We start from the raw sequence: 17899 nt of genomic DNA, 5'->3' as shown, positions 1-17899 counted from the left end.
TTTCAAAGGGCCCCTCCCCACCACTGACCGCAACGTGTACTTCCTTAACGTAGTTGATGAGTACTCCCGTTTCCCCTTTGCCATACCATGCACCGACATAACCGCGGCCACTGTCATTAAGGCCCTGCACAGCATCTTCATCCTGGTCGGTTTCCCCACTTACATCCACAGTGACCGGCGCTCCTCGTTCATGAGCAACGAGCTGCGTCAGTACCTGCTCAGCAAGGGCATCGCCTCGAGCAGGACTACCAGCTACAACCCCCGGGGAAACGGACAGGTGGAGAGGGAGAACGCGACGGTATGGAAGGCCGTCCTTCAGGCCCTACGGTCTAGATGTCTCCCAGTTTCCCGCTGGCAGGAGGTCCTCCCCGACGCGCTCCACTCCATTAGGTCGCTCCTTTGCACAGCCACAACCGAGACCCCTCATGACCGCCTATTTGTCTTCCCCAGGAATTCCCCCTCCAGGGTCTCGCTTCTGTCCTGGCTGACGACACCGGGGCCTGTCCTCCTCTGAAAGCACGTGAGGAGCCATAAGTCTGACCCCCTGGTCGAGAGGGTCCAGCTCCTTCACGCCAAATTTCAGTATGCCTACGTAGCGCACGACAAGATACAGTCTCCCTCTGGGACCAGCCTCCTGTCGAGTACTGAAGGAGGTCTTGGATGACCTCCTTCAGTACTCGACAGGTCTTCTTCTTCCATCTGGTGGTGTCCATTCTATTGCCACTTTGTACATACAGGAGGCAAAGTAAGTAGTTTTCCAGCCTCAATGTCTCAGTCACAAGGACCTGCAGGCACCTCTGACCAGTTCTCTGCAGTCCTCCTTCATTGGTGATGTTGTCTCTCCATGTGATGCCCAGGATCCTAGGCAGGCAATGCTGGTGAATGATGTCCAACTTTCTCAACACCTTTTCTCTTCTCTCCCAGTAGTTGAAGCTCGAGTCTTTGAAGATAGCTGGGATGCTGTACTGATGATGTACCACAATGACTACCGATGGTGCTACTGTTCCCCACTGATTCTGCTCTATGATGTTCCTGAGTATGAAGATCTGCTCGCAGCATGGGTCTGCCACCATGGACACCTGCCTCTTCTTTACAAATTCTACTGTCTACTTCTGCTTTCAATCTATTGAGGAGCAATTCTTCTACTAACCTCACGATAAATGAACCCGGGCTCGTCATTAATATGAAGTAACTTAGTTTCTGTTTGGAACCTGTAAACCAACCCTTCAAAGTTGTCAAGTCAAACTTTATTGAAAAGATGCATCAACTGAGACCTTTCTGACCTCCAGCAGTCATTCGATCATGTCCCTTTCCAAAGCTTCCTCCTACAAAGAACAAAGAAAATTACAGCACAGGAACAGGCCCTTCGGCCCTCCCAGCCTGCGCCGATCCAGATCCTTTATCTAAACCTGTTGCCTATTTTCCAAGGTCTACTTCTCTCTGTTCCCCACCCGTTCATATATCTGTCCAGATGCATCTTAAATGATGCTATCATACCCGCCTCTACCACCTCTGCTGGCAAAGCATTCCAGGCACCCACCACCCTCTCCATAAAAAAACTTAACACGCACATGGGGCAGCACGGTAGCATTGGGGCAGCACGGTAGCATGGTGGTTAGCATAAATGCTTCACAGCTCCAGGGTCCCAGGTTCGATTCCCGGCTGGGTCACTGTCTGTGCGGAGTCTGCACGTCCTCCCCGTGTGTGCGTGGGTTTCCTCCGGGTGCTCCGGTTTCCTCCCACAGTTCAAAGATGTGCGGGTTAGGTGGATTGGCCATGCTAAATTGCCCGTAGTGTCCTAAAAAGTAAGGTTAAGGGGGGGGTTGTTGGGTTACGGGTATAGGGTGGATTTGTGGGTTTGAGTAGGGTGATCATTGCTCGGCACAACATTGAGGGCCGAAGGGCCTGTTCTGTGCTGTACTGTTCTATCTCCCTTAAACTTTTCCCCTCTCACCTTGAAATCGTGACCCCTTGTAATTGAATCCTACAGCTTCACTGAATCCTTCTTTACACCCTGTTAATATAGTTACCAGCTCAGACTAGGAGAACACTGTCCATGTTGGCTAACTTTTCTGTTTCAACTCTAATCTCAATCATTTTGGTGAAGGATCTCCTGCTGTCATTATAGTCACACTGCCAGGCTTGGCCCATCCTTCACTATCCAACTACCAAGTAAGACCTTTAGTCCTGATTATACATTTCCCATTCTCCAGGTCCATTTCTCATGAGGTTTGTAGGAGAACTGCTCCTCAATAGATTGAAAGCAGAAGTAGACCGTTCCAGAAGCAGAAGAACAAGTTGGTTTCCGGGTGGCAGGTCACAGTTGTTGATACTCGGGAACTGTCCTCAAACTGTGTGCCTCTGAACATAGCCGTGGCCTTTACAGTGTCTGCAAACACATCACAGGTAGAGCACTCCAAATCAGAACAACTCATCACTAAAAAAAGCCTCATCTGCATTCCAGTTCTTTTGCTGGTTATCTTTAGTCCTCTGGTTTTCAACCCACCTACAGCAGGAACAGCTGTAAAGAGAGCAACCTCAGTTTCTCCAATCTCTCCACACTACTGAAGTCACTCATCCCTGGGATCATTCTAGTAAAACTCTGGGAACCTCGTCTGTATTCTTTCCAAAGCCTTTGCATCCTTCCTGAACTGTGATGCCCAGAGTTAGACACAATGGGCTGGATTCTCCGCACTCCGTCGCCAAAACCGCATCCGGCGTCAGGGCGGAGAATCCAGTTTCACTGATGGAATCAGGACCGGCACCGGTTCCTCGATGTTCCGTCCCCCAAAAAGCAGCGTACTCAGAGAATACGCCACGTATCCCCGACCTGCAGCCACTGCTTCAGGCCCACCCCGCTATTCTCTGCCTCCAACTGGCCGAAGTCCCAACGGTGTATTTCTAATATGGTTCCAGCCATTCGGGAAACTCGCGAGGCGGCTATAGACTCAGTGCGCAGACGCCATGGTTGGGGGAGGGCTGATCGGAGGGCAGGGAAGGCCTCATATGGGACTGTGCCTTTATTGTGCAGGCGGTCCGGGTCGGGCGCACGGCTGATCGGGGGCACTATTTCCGCGGTCCAGCTCCACTGCCTGTGTCCGCCATGGAGCACGACGCGGCCTCCGTCGTGCGTATGCGCGGCCTCTGACCCGGAAGTGCGGCGGACCTTCATGAGGGCTCCCTGCTAGCCCACTGCAAGGCTGTGAATCTGTGGCCTTTTGACACCAGTTCTTCTGGTGTAAAAGGCCACAGTTTTGACGTCAGTGTGGGGACATAGTCCCTGAAATGGAGAATCCAGCCCAATATACCAGTTATTTCTCCAGGTTTAGCTTTCATACTCTACATCTATATTGATCAAGACCAGGATATTTATAACAACCTTGACAATGCATCCTGCCACCTTTACAGATTTATGTATGGGTACTCCCAGGACACTGTTCCAGAATTCCCTTTTAGATTTTATACTTAGTGCATATTGCTTCTCCTCAGACCCGTACCAGCCTCCCCGAACAGGAGCCGGAATGTGGCGACTAAGGGCTTTTCACAGTAACTTCATTTGAAGCCTACTTGTGACAATAAGCGATTTTCATTTCATACGTCGCACCAAAACTGGGGCCGGTTTAGCTCAGTTAGCTGGACATCTGGTTTGTGATGCAGAGCAAGGCCAACAGCGTGGGTTCAAGTCCCGTACTGGCTGAGGTTATTCATGAAGACTCTGCCTTCTCAACCTTGCCCCTCTCTGAGGTGCGGTGATTCGCGGGTTAAATCACCACCACCAATCAGCTCTCCCCCTCAAAAGGGAAAAGCAGCCTGTGGTCATCTGGGACTATGGCGACTTTATTTTACTTACTCCGACCAAAATGTATCACTTCACATTTCTCTATATTAAATAACTGAGTTAAGTACATTAATCTAATTCTGGACTCTTGAGAAACCCAACTGCACTACTGACGGCCGTGCCTTCAGCTGCCAAGATCCCAAGCTCTGGCATTCTCTCCCTAAATCTCACTGCTTCACTTCCTCACTTTCCCCCATTATAATAGGGCTTAAAATATACTTCTTTGATTTAACATCTGACCTGACATTTCGTCTTATAATGCTCCTGAGAAGTGCCTTGTGTTGTATTATCATCCCAAAGGTTGGTGTCATAGAATTGTTATTAATATTTATAATATTTATCAAACAGCAGTGTTCCTAACATCTCTGCACACTCTCCTCCAGCCCCAAAACAACTGTCCACCTCTACTCTCTGTTCCTCGACCAGTTCCATCTCCACCCTGCCAGTGTCCCTCTTAAATTTACTCAATCAAAAGCACAGGAACAAATGTTTGCTTAAAGACTGATGCACAATGGCGATCTGGGTGATTTTCAAACCACAAAAGTTGGGCATTAACCTCACAGCCGGTAAGTGTGTGCAGAGAATAAACACTGGCAGCTCTCTCACATCTTCCACTAGTCCCAGCACTGAGTCCTTTACAATTTGTGAAGCTACAGGAAAATCAAAATCTGACTTTGCAGACACTACTCAATAGCTAGAATCATTTCTAAAGACACCTTCAGGCATGATCCATACACAGAGTAATCTCTTCAGGTAAAATCTATAATAGACTACATTCAATCATTTACAATATTTTCATTGTCTTCCTTATCTCCTCATTGCAAACAAGTTTGTAGAAATGACATTCCATTTACAATCTTACAACTTCTCTCTCTCTCAAGGTCCTCACTTGAAATAACAAGAATGGCGCTGATTTGGAGTAAACAAGTTAACATTACACACATTTTTAATACAAAGATAATACTTACAGAGGAGACTGATATTAATGTCAATATCTGGACAGTAACCAGAGACAGTGAAAGCTTCATTATCTCTCAGAGCTGGCTGGGAAGGAGAAATACACAGAATCTGCACAAACTGATCCTGGTGCATTGGCAGAGTGCAGGGAAAGTTTCACACATACACTTGCAGCTTACTGTGTGCCCCATACACACTGCCCCATACACACTACTCTGTGCCTCCTGCAGCCTCCTGTCCAAGGGCTGACTGAGCCACCCTGCTGTTGGCGGAGGGAGCTCCCGGTTATACGGTCCAGCGGAAGGCGCTTTCTGGAGTCCGGGTGATGCGGTCGCTTTCTGCAATCCTCGCAGCGGAAGTCGCTTTAGTTGAGGTTTTGCTGCGGTAGAGAGAGGATAGAGGGAGCGAGGCAAAAAGATAGAGCGAGGAGATAGACAGAGAGGAAAGCAGAGATAGGCGGACATGAGAGGGGAGGAGAGAGTGAGCGAGATGGAGGGGAGGGTAGAAGGAGAGATAGACAAGCAGACAGAGGGTAGGAGAGATAGAGAAGAGGAGAAAAGCGGAAGAGATAGAGTGATAGATGGGAGGGTAGGGAGGGAGATATAGAGGGGAGGGCAGAGGGCAAGATAGACAGATGAGAGGACATAGAGAGGGAAGATGGAAGGAGAGATAGAGGGGGAGATGGGGAGGGGAGGATAGAGGAAGGGAGAGTTTAGTGGAAGGGAGATGGAAGGATAGAGGAATGAAGAGAATGGGGAGGATAGAGGAAGAGAGAGAGGGCAGGATAGAGGAAAGGAGAGAGAGGGGAGGATAGAGTGAGAGAGAGAGGAGGATAGAGAGAGAGGGGATGAGAGGGAAGGATAGAGGGATGGAGGTAGAGTTTAAAATGACATCTGCAAAAGCAAGCTCAGTTTAAACTACTACAGGCTGTGGAAATGAACACTGATACCTATGAAGGGTATGGAAAAGAGCACTGATATCTGAAGGGTATGGAAAGGAGCACTGATATCATGTGGAGAATGTTCAAACTCCTCCGCTGCTTCCGCCGTCCCAAAATAAAAGTCCTTGGACTTGTAGGTCACCCTCAGCTTTGCTGGATATACAATGCCGCACTGCACCTTGCTAATGTACAGTGCCCTCGTCACCCTGTTGAAGGCAGTCCGCCTCCTCGCCAGCTCCACCGTAAAGTCCTGGTATACGCGTACTGCACCACCCGCTTCTGCTCAGCCCAGCCCAGCACAGGACCTTCTCCTGTGTACCTATGGAAGCACAGAGTCACTACTCTTGGCAGCTCACTGGCCTTTGGTACAGGCCTCCACGACCGATGAGCCTGATCCAGTTCATATCGGGAGGGATCCTCCTCCCTCCCCCAATAGTTTCGCCAACATCCTGGCAAAATACTCAGTCGGCCTCGGTCCTTCCACTCCTTCGGGCAGCCCCACAATCCTCAGATTCTGTTGCCTGGATCTATTTTCCAGGTCTTCCATTTTGTCTCGCAGATCCTTGTTGATCTCTATCACCTTCCCCATCGAGGTAAGTTGATCACTGTGCTGCAATAATGTCTCTTCCACTTCCTTCAGCGCCTCGCCTTGCTCCTGCACCTCCGCCACTGCGCTCGCCAACGCCATCCTCACCGGGATAATCGCCTCCTCCACCAGCGCTTTCAAAACCCCCATCTCCTTCCTCATTGCCTCCATGTGTTTTGTGAACTGCCTTTCGACCTCCACGGCCATCACCTTAGTTATTTCTTCAGCCATAAACAATGCGGCCTCCCCTGGTGTTCCAGCCTCCATTTTCTTTCCACTCCCTGACGGACTTTCAGCCACTTTTTTCACAGCCGTTTTTTTGCTGATCTTCAACATTTCCTCCCCCTGTGCTGTCTCCCGCCTTTTGCTGCCTCCGCTGCCCTTGGGACCGGGTGTTACCCCCCGACAATGCCATTCCCGAGCGGGAGCCCTCCAACGGGCGGCTGCCTCCCGCCCGCCGTCACCGGAAGTCCAGACCGAGTTTATCTAACCGTTCCTCATAGCTAATGCACTCCATAACGGGCAACATCCTCGTAAACCGCTTCTGTACCCTCTCCAAAGCATCCACTTCCTTCTGGTAGTGTGGCAACCAGAATTATACACAATATTCCAAATGAGGCCTAACTAAGGTCCTGTACAGCTGCAACATGACTTGCAAATTTTTATATTCAATGCCCCGACCAATGATGGCCAGCATGCTGTCTGCTTTCTTGACCACCTTATCCACATGCTTTGCCACTTTCAGTGATCGGTGGTCATGCACGCCCAGATCTCTCTACCTGTCAGTACCCGCAAGAGTTCTATCATTTATTGTGTAATTCCTACATGCATTGGACTTCCAAAGTGCATTATTTCACACTTGTCTGGATTAAACTGCATCTGTCATTTCTCCGCCCAAGACTTCAACCAGTTTATACTCTGCTGTATCCTCTGACAATCCTCTTCACTAGCCGCAACTCCACCAATTTTTGTGTCGTCTGCAAACTTACTAATCAGACATTTTCTTCCAAATCATTCATATACACCACAAACAACAACGGCCCCAGAACTATCCCTGTGGAACGCCACTAGTCATAGCCTTCCATTCAGAAAAGCACCCCTCTACTACTACCCTCTGTCTTCTGTGCCCAAGCCAGTTCTGTGTCCAACTTGCCAGATCTCCTCTGATCCCATATGAGGTACCTTGTCAAAGGATTTACTGAAGTCCATGTATACAACATCTACTGCCTGGACTTCAGTAATCATGATCATTCTGGTTTATCTTTTCTCCTCTTATCTGAGGAGTATATCTCCTGAGTGTAATGACGGTATGGCCATAGGGTTAGCCCTATGGGTCCTCACACATAAGAACTAGGAGCAAGAGTAGGCCATCATGGGCAGCATGGTAGCCTTGTGGATAGCACAATTGCTTCACAGCTCCAGGGTCCCAGGTTCGATTCCGGCTTGGGTCACTGTCTGTGTGGAGTCTGCACATCCTCCCCATGTGTGCATGGGTTTCCTCCGGGTGCTCCGGTTTCCTCCCACAGTCCAAAGATGTGCAGGTTAGGTGGATTGGCCATGATAAATTGCCCTTAGTGTCCAAAATTGCCCTTAGTGTTGGGTGGGGTTACTGGGTTATGGGGATAAAGGTGGAGATGTTGACCTTGGGTAGGGTGCTCTTTCCAAGAGCCGGTGTAGACTCGATGGGCCGAATGGCCTCCTTCTGCACTGTAAATTCTATGATATCTGTGATCTGGCCCCTCAAGCCTGCTCCGCCATTCAGTGAGATCATGGCTGATTTTTTTGTGGACTCAGCTCCACTTTCCAGCCCGAACACCATAACCCTTAATCCCTTTATTCTTCAAAAAACGATCTATCTTTATCTTAAAAACATTTAATGAAGGAGCCTCAACTGCTTCACTGGGCAAGGAATTCCATAGATTCACAACCCTTTGGGTGAAGAAGTTCCTCCAAACTCAGTCCTAAATCTACTTCCCCTTATTTTGAGGCTATGCCCCCAGTTCTGCTTTCACCCACCAGTGGAAACAATCTTCCCACATCTATCCTATCTATTCCCTTCATAATTTTATATGTTTCTATAAGATCCCCCCTCATCCTTCTAAATTCCAACGAGTACAGTCCCAGTCTACTCAACCTCTCCTCATAATCCAACCCCTTCAGCTCTGGGATTAACCTAGTGAATCTCCTCTGCACACCCTCCAGTGCCAGTATGTCCTTTCTGAAAACTGAAATTAAATGAAAATTGCTTATTGTCACAAGTAGGCTTCAAATGAAGTTACTGTGAAAAGCCCCCAGTCGCCACATTCTGGCGCCTGTTCGGGGAGGCTGGTATGGGAATTGAACCGTGCTGCTGGCCTGCATTGGTCTGCTTTCAAAGCCAGCGATTTAGCCCTGTGCTCAACCAGCCCCTTTCTCAGGTAAGGAGACCAAAACTGAACACAATACTCCAGGTGTGCCCTCACTAACATCTTATACAATTGTAGCATAACCTCCCTAGTCTTAAACTTCATCCCTCTAGCAATGAAGGACAAAATTCCATTTGCCTTCTTAATCACCTGTTGCACCTGTAAACCAACTTTTTGTGACTCATGCACTAGCACACCCAGGTCTCTCTACACAGCAGCATGTTTTAATATCTTATCATTTAAATAATAATCCCTTTTGCAACAGCATTCCTACTAAAATGGATAACCTCACATTTGTCAACATTGTATTCCATCTGCCAGACCCAAGCCCATTCACTTAACCTATCCAAATCCCTCTGCAGACGTCCGGTATCCTCTACACTTTTTGCCTTACCGCTCATCTTAGTGTCGTCTGCAAACTTGGACACACTGCCCTTGGTCCCCAACTCCAAATCATCTATGTAAATTGTGAACAATTGTCGGCCCAACACTGATCCCTGAGGGACACCACTAGCTACTGATTGCCAACCAGAGAAACACCCATTAATCCCCACTCTTTGCTTTCTATTATTAACCAATCCTCTATCCATTCTATTACTTTACTCTTAATGCCATGCAGCTTTATCTCATGCAGCAACCTTTTGTATAACACCTTGTCAAAGACTTTATGGAAATCCAGATATACCACATCCATTGGCTCCCCATTATCTACCGCTCTGGTAATGTCCTCAAACAATTCCACTAAATTAGTTAGGCACGACCTGCCCTTTATGAACCCATGCTGCGTCTGCCCAATGGGACAATTTCCACCCAGATGCCTCGCTATTTCCTCCTTGATGATAGATTCCAGCATCTTCCCTACTACTGAAGTTAAGCTCACTGGCGTATAATTACCCGCTTTCTGCCTACCTCCTTTTTAAAAAAGTGGTATCACATTTGCCAATTTCCAATCTGCCGGGACCACCCCAGAGTCTAGTGAATTTTGGTAAATTATCACTAGTGCATTTGCAATTTCCCTAGCCATCTCTTTTAGCACTCACTCTGGGATGCATTCCATCAGGGCCAGGAGACTTGTCTACCTTTAGCCCCATTAGCTTGCCCATCACTACCTCCTTAGTGATAACAATCCTCTCAAGGTCCTCACCTGTCATAGTCTCATTTACATCAGTCACTGGCATGTTATTTGTGTCTTCCACTGTGAAGACCGACCCAAAAAAACTGTTCAGTTCCTCAGCCATTTCTTCATCTCCCATTATTAAATCTCCCTTCTCATCCTCTAAAGGACCAATATTTACCTTAGCCACTCTTTTTTGTTTTATATATTTGTAGAAACGTTTACTATCTGTTTTTATATTCTGAGCAAGTTTACTCTCATAATCTATCTTGCTCTTCTTTATAACTTTTTAGTAGCTTTTTGTTGTCCCCTAAAGATTTGCCAGTCCTCTAGTCTCCCACTAATCTTTGCTACTTCGTATGCTTCGTATCCTTCCGAGAGGATCCCTAACTATGAGATCATTAATCAATCCTGTCTCATTACATAGGACCAGATCTAGGACCGCTTGTTCCCTCGTAAATTCCATTACATACTGTTCTAGGAAACTATTGTGGATACATTCTATAAACTCCTCCTCAAGGCTGCCTTGACCAACCTGGTTAAACCAATCGACATGGAGATTAAAATCTCCCATGAAAACTGCTGTACCATTTCTACATGCATCAGTTATTTCTTTGTTTATTGCCTGCCCTACCATAATGTTTCTATTCAGTGTCCTATAGACTACTCCTATCAGTTACTTTTTCGCCTTACTATTCCTGATTTCCCTTCAGATGGATTCAACCTTATCCTCCATAGCACCAATGTCATCCCTTACTATTGCCCGGATGTCATCCTTAAATAACAGAGCTACACCACCTCCCTTACCATCCAATCTGTCCTTCCGAATAGTTTGATACCCTTGGATATTTCACGCCCAGACTTGACCATCCTTTAACCATGTTCCAGTAATGCCACTAAATCATAGTCATTCACGATGATTTGCGCCATTTACCTTTTTCCGAATGCTACGATCATTCAGGTCAAGTACACTTATGTTAGCTTTTATACCTCTGTTTTGAATCTTAACACCTCGATCAGTAACCTCTCCTAAGTTATATTTCCTCTTAACATTTCTCCTAATTTTCCTTGTCGTTGAACCCATATCTTCATGTAACAACCTGCTGCGTCGCTTACCATTTACGTTTTTACTTCCGTTTTATTCCTTTTAGTATTACTGGGTCTATTCACTGAGCTCCTCTCAGTCACTGTACCTTGTACTGTCGCCCTTTTTGATGTTTGACTATGGTTCTCCACGCATTCATCCTATCTATCCTGACATTCCTGCTCTGGCGAGCTTGTGGCACAGGTAGCAATCCTGAGATTACTACCTTTGAGGTCCTACCTTTTAGTTTAATTCCGAACTCCCTGAATTCAGCTTGCAGAACCTTTCCCGTTTTTTACCTATATCGTTGGTACCTATGTGCACCACGATAGCTAGCTGTTCAACCCCCCCCCACCCAGAATGTCCTGCAGCCGCTCCGAGACATTCTTGACCCTTGCACCAGGGAGGCAACATACCATCCTGGAGTCTCGATTGCATCCGCAAAACCGCCTGTCTATTCCCCTTACGATTGAGTCCCCTATCACTATAGCCCTACCATTCTTTTTCCTGCCCTGCTGTAGAGCAGAGCCAGCCACGGTGCCATGAATCTCGCTGCTGCTGCCTTCCCCTGGTGAGCCATCTCCCCCAACAGTATCCAACGCGGTATATCTGTTTTGCAGGGAGATGACCACAGGGGACACCTGCACTGCCTTCCTACTCTTGCTCTGTCTTTTGGTCACCCATTTTCTATCTTCCTCAGTAACTTTCACCTGCGGTGTGACAAACTCGCTAAACGTGCTATCCACGACCTCCTCAGCATCGCGGATGCTCCAAAGTGAGTCCATCCGCAGCTCCAGAGCCGTCAAGCGGTCTAACAGGAGCTGCAACTGAACACACTTCTTGCACGTGAAGGAGCCAGGGACAGTGGCCGTGTCCCTGAGCTCCCACATCGCACACGAGGAACATGACACGGGTCTGGGATCTCCTGCCATGTCTTAAACCTTCGGTTAACTTATACAGCTACAATTTTTTAAAAAACAAAGAAAAAAATAAATATACCAATGAAAAGAAAAAGAAAAAAGAAAAAAAAGAAAAACTACTTACCAGTCACTTACCAGGGATAAAAAGCACCTCCTCCCCCCCAAGCTTCGAATTCCCACCTAGCTTCAAATTCCCAACCTCACTCTTAGCTGTGTCTCACTCTGGCTGTGTGGCGCAAGGGATGGGATTCTGCGTTGGCTAACGGTGAAATCGGGAAACGTGATTGGGCGAAGAATGGTTTCCAACTCCAAAATCGCAGCATGTGCGATTTGACGCCAAATTGTATTTCTCCGTCACCTCGACAGCGGTACGCATATACAGTGACACTGTTTGCATATCATTAGCAGGCCTGACCCTGTATTCTCCAGAGCCTCTGCAATTCTCCACCCCTGATGAGCCAAGTTCCCGAGGGCGCGGTTCACTTGTGCTTTTAAAAAGTGAAGCCGGTGTTGTGGCTGATGAGGGATGGAGAGGAGGTAGGCCACAAAGAGGCGTGACTGTGAGCTGCCGGTCTGGATACTGACTAGGCTGGCTGGGGTGGGGGGAGGCCCTGCCAGGGCTGGAGGGGAGGGGTTTGTTGGGGGAACAGGCCGAGTGACTGGGGTGCCGCCCCATGGGACTGGGGAAGTGTCAGTCATGGACCGCCATCGCCGCGACCTGCAAGACAGCCATATTGCTGCGCACTCCACTGACCACCCACCTTGGCTCCTGGTTCTGGAGAATGACACCGGCCTTATGGATGTCCCACCCCCGCCACCCCTACACCCCACCCTCGGCCATACCTCCCCTAACCGAGCCACCATCTACCGGCGGGCATCAGGCAACTCACCCATGGCAACTGTAGCCCCTGAAGGGGGCACTTGGTGTGGGCCATGGAGCATACTGCTGGCAAGGGCAGTGCCAGCCAATGATCCCCCTGGCATCAGGGACAGGTGCCAGGGCCAGATGCCCCCAAGGCGCAGGCACCGACGTGACTAGGTGTGTGGGAATGGAGGGGGTGAACATGCAGGAGCAGAGCCCGCAGGGCCACCATGTACCCCTTTGGGCATGAGGTTATGCACCATGCTAACATGTCGGCCTTTCACCCCCTGCAGACAATGGATATTGGAATTGAAACAGTAATGGTGGCCTTCCACCTCGTCACCGCAATCCTGGAGGATGACCTGAGGCTGTACGAGCTGGAGCTGCTCAAGGAGGAGGAAGTTGCACCAGCAGAACGTGCAGCAGTGGAACGTGCTGCAGAGGAACAGGAGTCAGCCACCCAGGATGGGGATTGAGCTGCCCAACAGGCCGAGAAGGAGGAAGCGCCAAGGAGGCGCCCCATGAGGCCTCATGTGCATCGGCACCGCCTGTTATTGGAGGACCTGCCGGACCGGACATGTCGTCGAAGACTCCAGCTGAGCAGGGGACAGTGCGACATATCTGCCAGATCATGGTGCACCTAGCACTGCCGAGGTAGGGGGGAGGACACCTGCTCCCAGTGGCTGTGAAGGTGACGGTCACCCTGAACGTTTACACCACGGGGTCCTTCTGGGCGCCGAGTGGTGATCTGTCCAGGATCTCACAGACCCCGGTGCACAGGTGTATCCGCATCGTTACGGAGCCCCTAAATGTCCAAGTGGCTCAATATATTTATTTCAATGTGGACCAAGCCCACCAGGATGCTGGGTAGTGGGGTTCGCCGCCATCGCTGCCATGCCCTGGATCCACGGGGTGATCGATGGGATCCATGTCCCCCTATGAGCACCTACAGATGACAGGCCGCTCTACACAAACTGAAAGGGGTTCCACTCAATGAGCCTGCAGCTGACATATGACCATCAGCTGCGCATCGACACCCGGGCAGTGCGCACGACTCCTTCATCTCGGCACACTTGACGATTCCTGACATGTTCGAGATGCCCCCCCACACCCCCGGCAGGGGGGTTAGCTCCTGGGAGACAGGGGTTACCCACTGCTATCGTGGCTGATTGCACCTATCTGGAGGCCACAGGTCAATGCGAGACCCACTGCAATGACACCATGCCGCAACCAGGAGTGTGATTGAGCGATGCTTTGGCATCCTGAAGATGAAAGTAAAGGTGCCTAGACCGCTCTGGGGGGACCCTCCAGTATGACGCTGAGAGGGTCGCCCGCATCGTAGCGGCCTGCTGCATCCTCCACAACATCGCGCAGCAGAGGGACAATGTGCTGGAGGAGGAGGATGAACGGCAGTCATCGTCCCATGAGGAGGATGTGGGGGAGGGCGAGGGTGGGCAGGATATGGGGCCCAGGGAGGCATGGGAGGCTGCATGATGTGTGCGCCAGGGCCAATGCACACGGGACGCTCTGATCGCCTCCAGGTTCATCAACTAGGGCTTAGGGTGGTGCAAATGGCCAGGGACACGGCACAGCATCCCACCCCACACCCACTACCTCCAAACCACACCCCTGTCTGCAACTCCTCCATGATACATAGCTGCCGCATTACGGGATGTGGGCCCTGGGTTGGCAGTAACACCTGTTCTGGTTCATGGAAGGAGGATGATGACAACAAGATCTGCTATGAGCTCTGGTGCTCCGCATCGATTGACAATGTCTGACTCCTGCCCACGGTAGCACTTTCCACCGGCAACCTGGGTGATTCCTACATGTGAGCTGGCCATTCCATCACACAGTCCCATTGAATCCCTGGGCTTGACGGTGGTGGGGACGGGAGGGAGGGGAGCCCACAAAGTCCGCCCATTCCTCCACCACCCCTCACTGACCAGCCCAGCCCACCCATCACACCCATTTGACAGAGCACCGAGGCAGGTTGTAACAGTGTGAACAGGTGTTTGATGTGACACCGTATATACAGATTTGTGTCCTAGCCCTATAACTAAACTATGCCCTGCACCCATGCCAACTTAATTGCCATCTAACTTTCTGACCATACGGGCCCTAACGCTACGCCTAGGTGGATCCCCAGGTGGTGCATCAGGAGTGGAGGTGGCCTGCTGTGATACCCACCTTGCGACCTGGATCCCCATTGGAAGCCATCTTCTGGGGTGATCGGGCTTGAATAGGCCCGGCTGCTGCTCAAGTGTTCCAGGTGGCGTGGTGCCACCATGTTCTGCCCGTTGCCCAGGGACAGGAGGGGGGAGTTTGAGGTGCTGCAGTATTCCAGCATCTCACCTGCAGGAGCCACCGGCATGGGCCCCATCACCTCCTCCTTTCTTGGGATGCCCGGTGGCCCCTGGGCTACTCCATGGGAAGGGCTGCGAGCGGAGCTGTCCCCTGAGACTCTTCTGCCATCTGGCGTTGCCAGGCCTGGAGGCCAGCTCTGGTCTCGACCAGTGTGGCACTAACAATTGCACACAAAGACTCGAATCGGTACAAGAGAGGCTTTATTACCGTGAGATGCTATTCCTTCGGCTGCAGTTGTAGAATGGCATCTCAGAGGAACTTATGAATATTTATACTGCTCCCTGTGGGAAGAACTAGCCGGCAGGGGCTTACCGGAAAACCTGTAATACAGGTTCTGTCGTCCATCCCCAATGCAAGCCCACACATATATATACAGTGATAGATCACCACAACCAGGGTCTGCACATTGGCAGCCATGAAGCAGAGGTATGGACTATCACCTTCTGGGACTGTATCACATCAGCCAGTGACTGCACCATCTTCCTCTGTGTCTGTGCCACATCGGCCAGCTCCTGGTCAATACCGCTGACGTTCTCAGCCATGGCCTGCTGTGACTGGGCCACGCTCAATTTCCAGGTGGCTCTGGCACATGGTTGCCTGTGAGGCAGCAACCCTGTCCTGGGACTTCGGCAGCGCCTGGGGAGAATGCTCCAGGCCTTGAACATGCTGGTCCAGAGCCAAAACCTTTGCCCCCAATGCCTTCATCGCAGAAACCACCCTTGCAGTGTTGGGCAGGGTGGCACGCATGGTCAGCACCACGTCCTGCTCCTGCATGCGGTTAGACTCTTCCAACTGCACCTACAGGTGCTGGATGCTCGCCGACAACCCCAGGCTCTGCGACTGCATCTCCACAATTGATGGGACTGTCCGTTCCAGAAACCAGAATACCATCTGGATGGCAGCTAGTCCCTGGTCAGCCTGCCCTCCAACCATACACCCTCTTGGGTGTTCCTACCTCCACCTGCTGTACCAGATCAGCTATGTGGTGAGCACCAGAGAGTGTCCCAGGAGTCTCTTTACAAAAATGCCGAACCGAGGTGAGTGTCTCTGGGATGGTGGAGGGTGTTGGAGCCAGCTGTGATGGGAAATCCGTGTCATTCTCAGACTCGAGCACTGGGGTCTCCTGAGTCTCGGAAGAGGGCTGGTGTCCGAGCTGCTCTTAGCATCCCTGCCCTGCTCAAGGGGGGAGCTCCGGCTGGGCACTGGCTGGGAGCAACCGGATGGAACCGCCCCATCTCCAGCAGGTCTTGCAAGTCACAAGACAACACATGATTAGACCATCGTCTGGGATGGAGTGGAGGTGAGGGTGGGGTGAGGGTGGTGTGGGGTGAGACTGGTGTGGAATGTGGTGTTGGGGGGTGAGTGGTGTTGACAAGTGTCATGGGGAACCGCTACTCAGCCAGGTCTCACTTCCTCACCCGCGGCCGAACTCCACTCCGGCGACCTCTCTTTCCTCCGGCCACCGACCACGTCCAGGACCCTCGTATCTCCCACGGTCAAGGGTCGCATGACCAGCGATCCCCTCCAGTTTTCTCCCACTCCAGCAGTAATGGACAGCCTTTTCCCAGAGGGGAAGGTCAAACGGAAAATGAGTGTCGAACAGTCCAACGCATGAAGCCCAGAGTTGGATAGCTGACTTCCTCTGCCACCTGGGCCCAGGCACGACGAATGGCGGCGGCTGGCCATCTTCTTCCCGGGCCAGGGTACAGGGTGGCCCACCTCTCCTCACCACATCCAGGAGGGTCTCCAGATTGGTGCCAGTGCTTGAATGCTGCTGTCCTTGCTGCCACCTTGTTGGCTGGGATGGCGCGTGTGGGGAGTGAAGTGTGTAGATGCGGCTACATCTTGTCAGTGTCCTGAGTTTCAATCGGGAATTAGGCTAAACCCACACCATTTCTCATTGGAAAAGACCCTTAACATAGCAGAATCCGTCCAGTTTTGCTGTCGTGGAAGTCCACGCATCCTGCACCGGCAGTCAACACAGTGTCAGAAACGGAGAATCCTGCTCCAGATCACGCTTTAGAACAAAGAACAATACAGCACAGGAACAGGCCCTTCAGCCCTCTAAGCCTGTACCGGTCATGATATCACCCTTGGTAAAAATACTCCGCACTTATGCCGTATCCCTCTACACCCATCCTATCCATGTATTTGCCGAGATGCCTTTTGAACACCGGTAATGTATCTGCTTCCACAACAGGGGTGGGCAAACTTTTCCGTGCAAGGGCCACATTCAGAAATTCACAATTCACAAAGGGCCGCATAGTATATTAAGTAAAATAATTACTTCGCCCGGTTATGATTCTGGGCGCCTCATATAGAACATAGAACAGTACAGCACAGAACAGGCCCTTCGGCCCTCGACGTTGTGCCGAGCAATGATCACCCTACTCAAGTCAACGTATCCACCCTATACCAGTAAGTAACCCAACAGCCCCCCCCCCCCTATTAACCTTAAAAAAAAATTTAAAAAAAAAAAAAAAAATTTTTTAAAAAAAATTTTTTTTTTTTTTTTTTTTTTAATGACTTGGTGGGCCGCAGAAATACCTTTGGCGGGCCGCATGCGGCCCGCGGGCCGTAGTTTGCCCACCCCTGTTCCACAACCTCCCCTGGCAACGCATTCCAGGCACTCTCTGTATAAAAAACCTGCCTCGCACATCTCCTCTAAAATTTGCCCCATGGACCTTTAACCTATGCCCCCTTGTAATTGACTCTTCCACCCTGGGAAAGAGTGCCTTCCCATCCACAATATACATGGCCCTCATAATCTTGTCGGTCTCTATCAGGTCACCCCTCAACCTCCGTCGTTCTAATGAAAACAGTCTG

General features: G+C 50.4%; 1 protein-coding gene across 6 annotated transcripts in view; it reads right to left on the bottom strand.

Annotated features, from left to right (window-relative positions):
- Nucleotides 1–5117, bottom strand: part of paplna (papilin a, proteoglycan-like sulfated glycoprotein) — a 324761-nt gene extending 319644 nt beyond the window's left edge. The window contains exon 1 of one of the 6 annotated variants that reach the window (XM_038781804.1): nucleotides 4807–5117. In XM_038781804.1, coding sequence (XP_038637732.1) covers nucleotides 4807–4866 — 60 coding nt within the window. In that variant the 5' untranslated portion in view covers nucleotides 4867–5117. The remainder of the gene's footprint in view (nucleotides 1–4806) is intronic. The other 5 variants (XM_038781766.1, XM_038781791.1, XM_038781758.1 and 2 more) reach the window with 5 other exon arrangements.
- Between the last annotated feature and the right edge of the window lie 12782 nt (nucleotides 5118–17899).

This window comes from Scyliorhinus canicula, chromosome 2 (assembly GCF_902713615.1).
Source record: "Scyliorhinus canicula chromosome 2, sScyCan1.1, whole genome shotgun sequence".
Classification (NCBI taxonomy): Eukaryota; Metazoa; Chordata; class Chondrichthyes; order Carcharhiniformes; family Scyliorhinidae; genus Scyliorhinus; species Scyliorhinus canicula.
The sequence above is the reverse complement of the archived record's forward strand: the minus strand, read 5'-3'. Positions and strand labels throughout refer to the sequence as shown.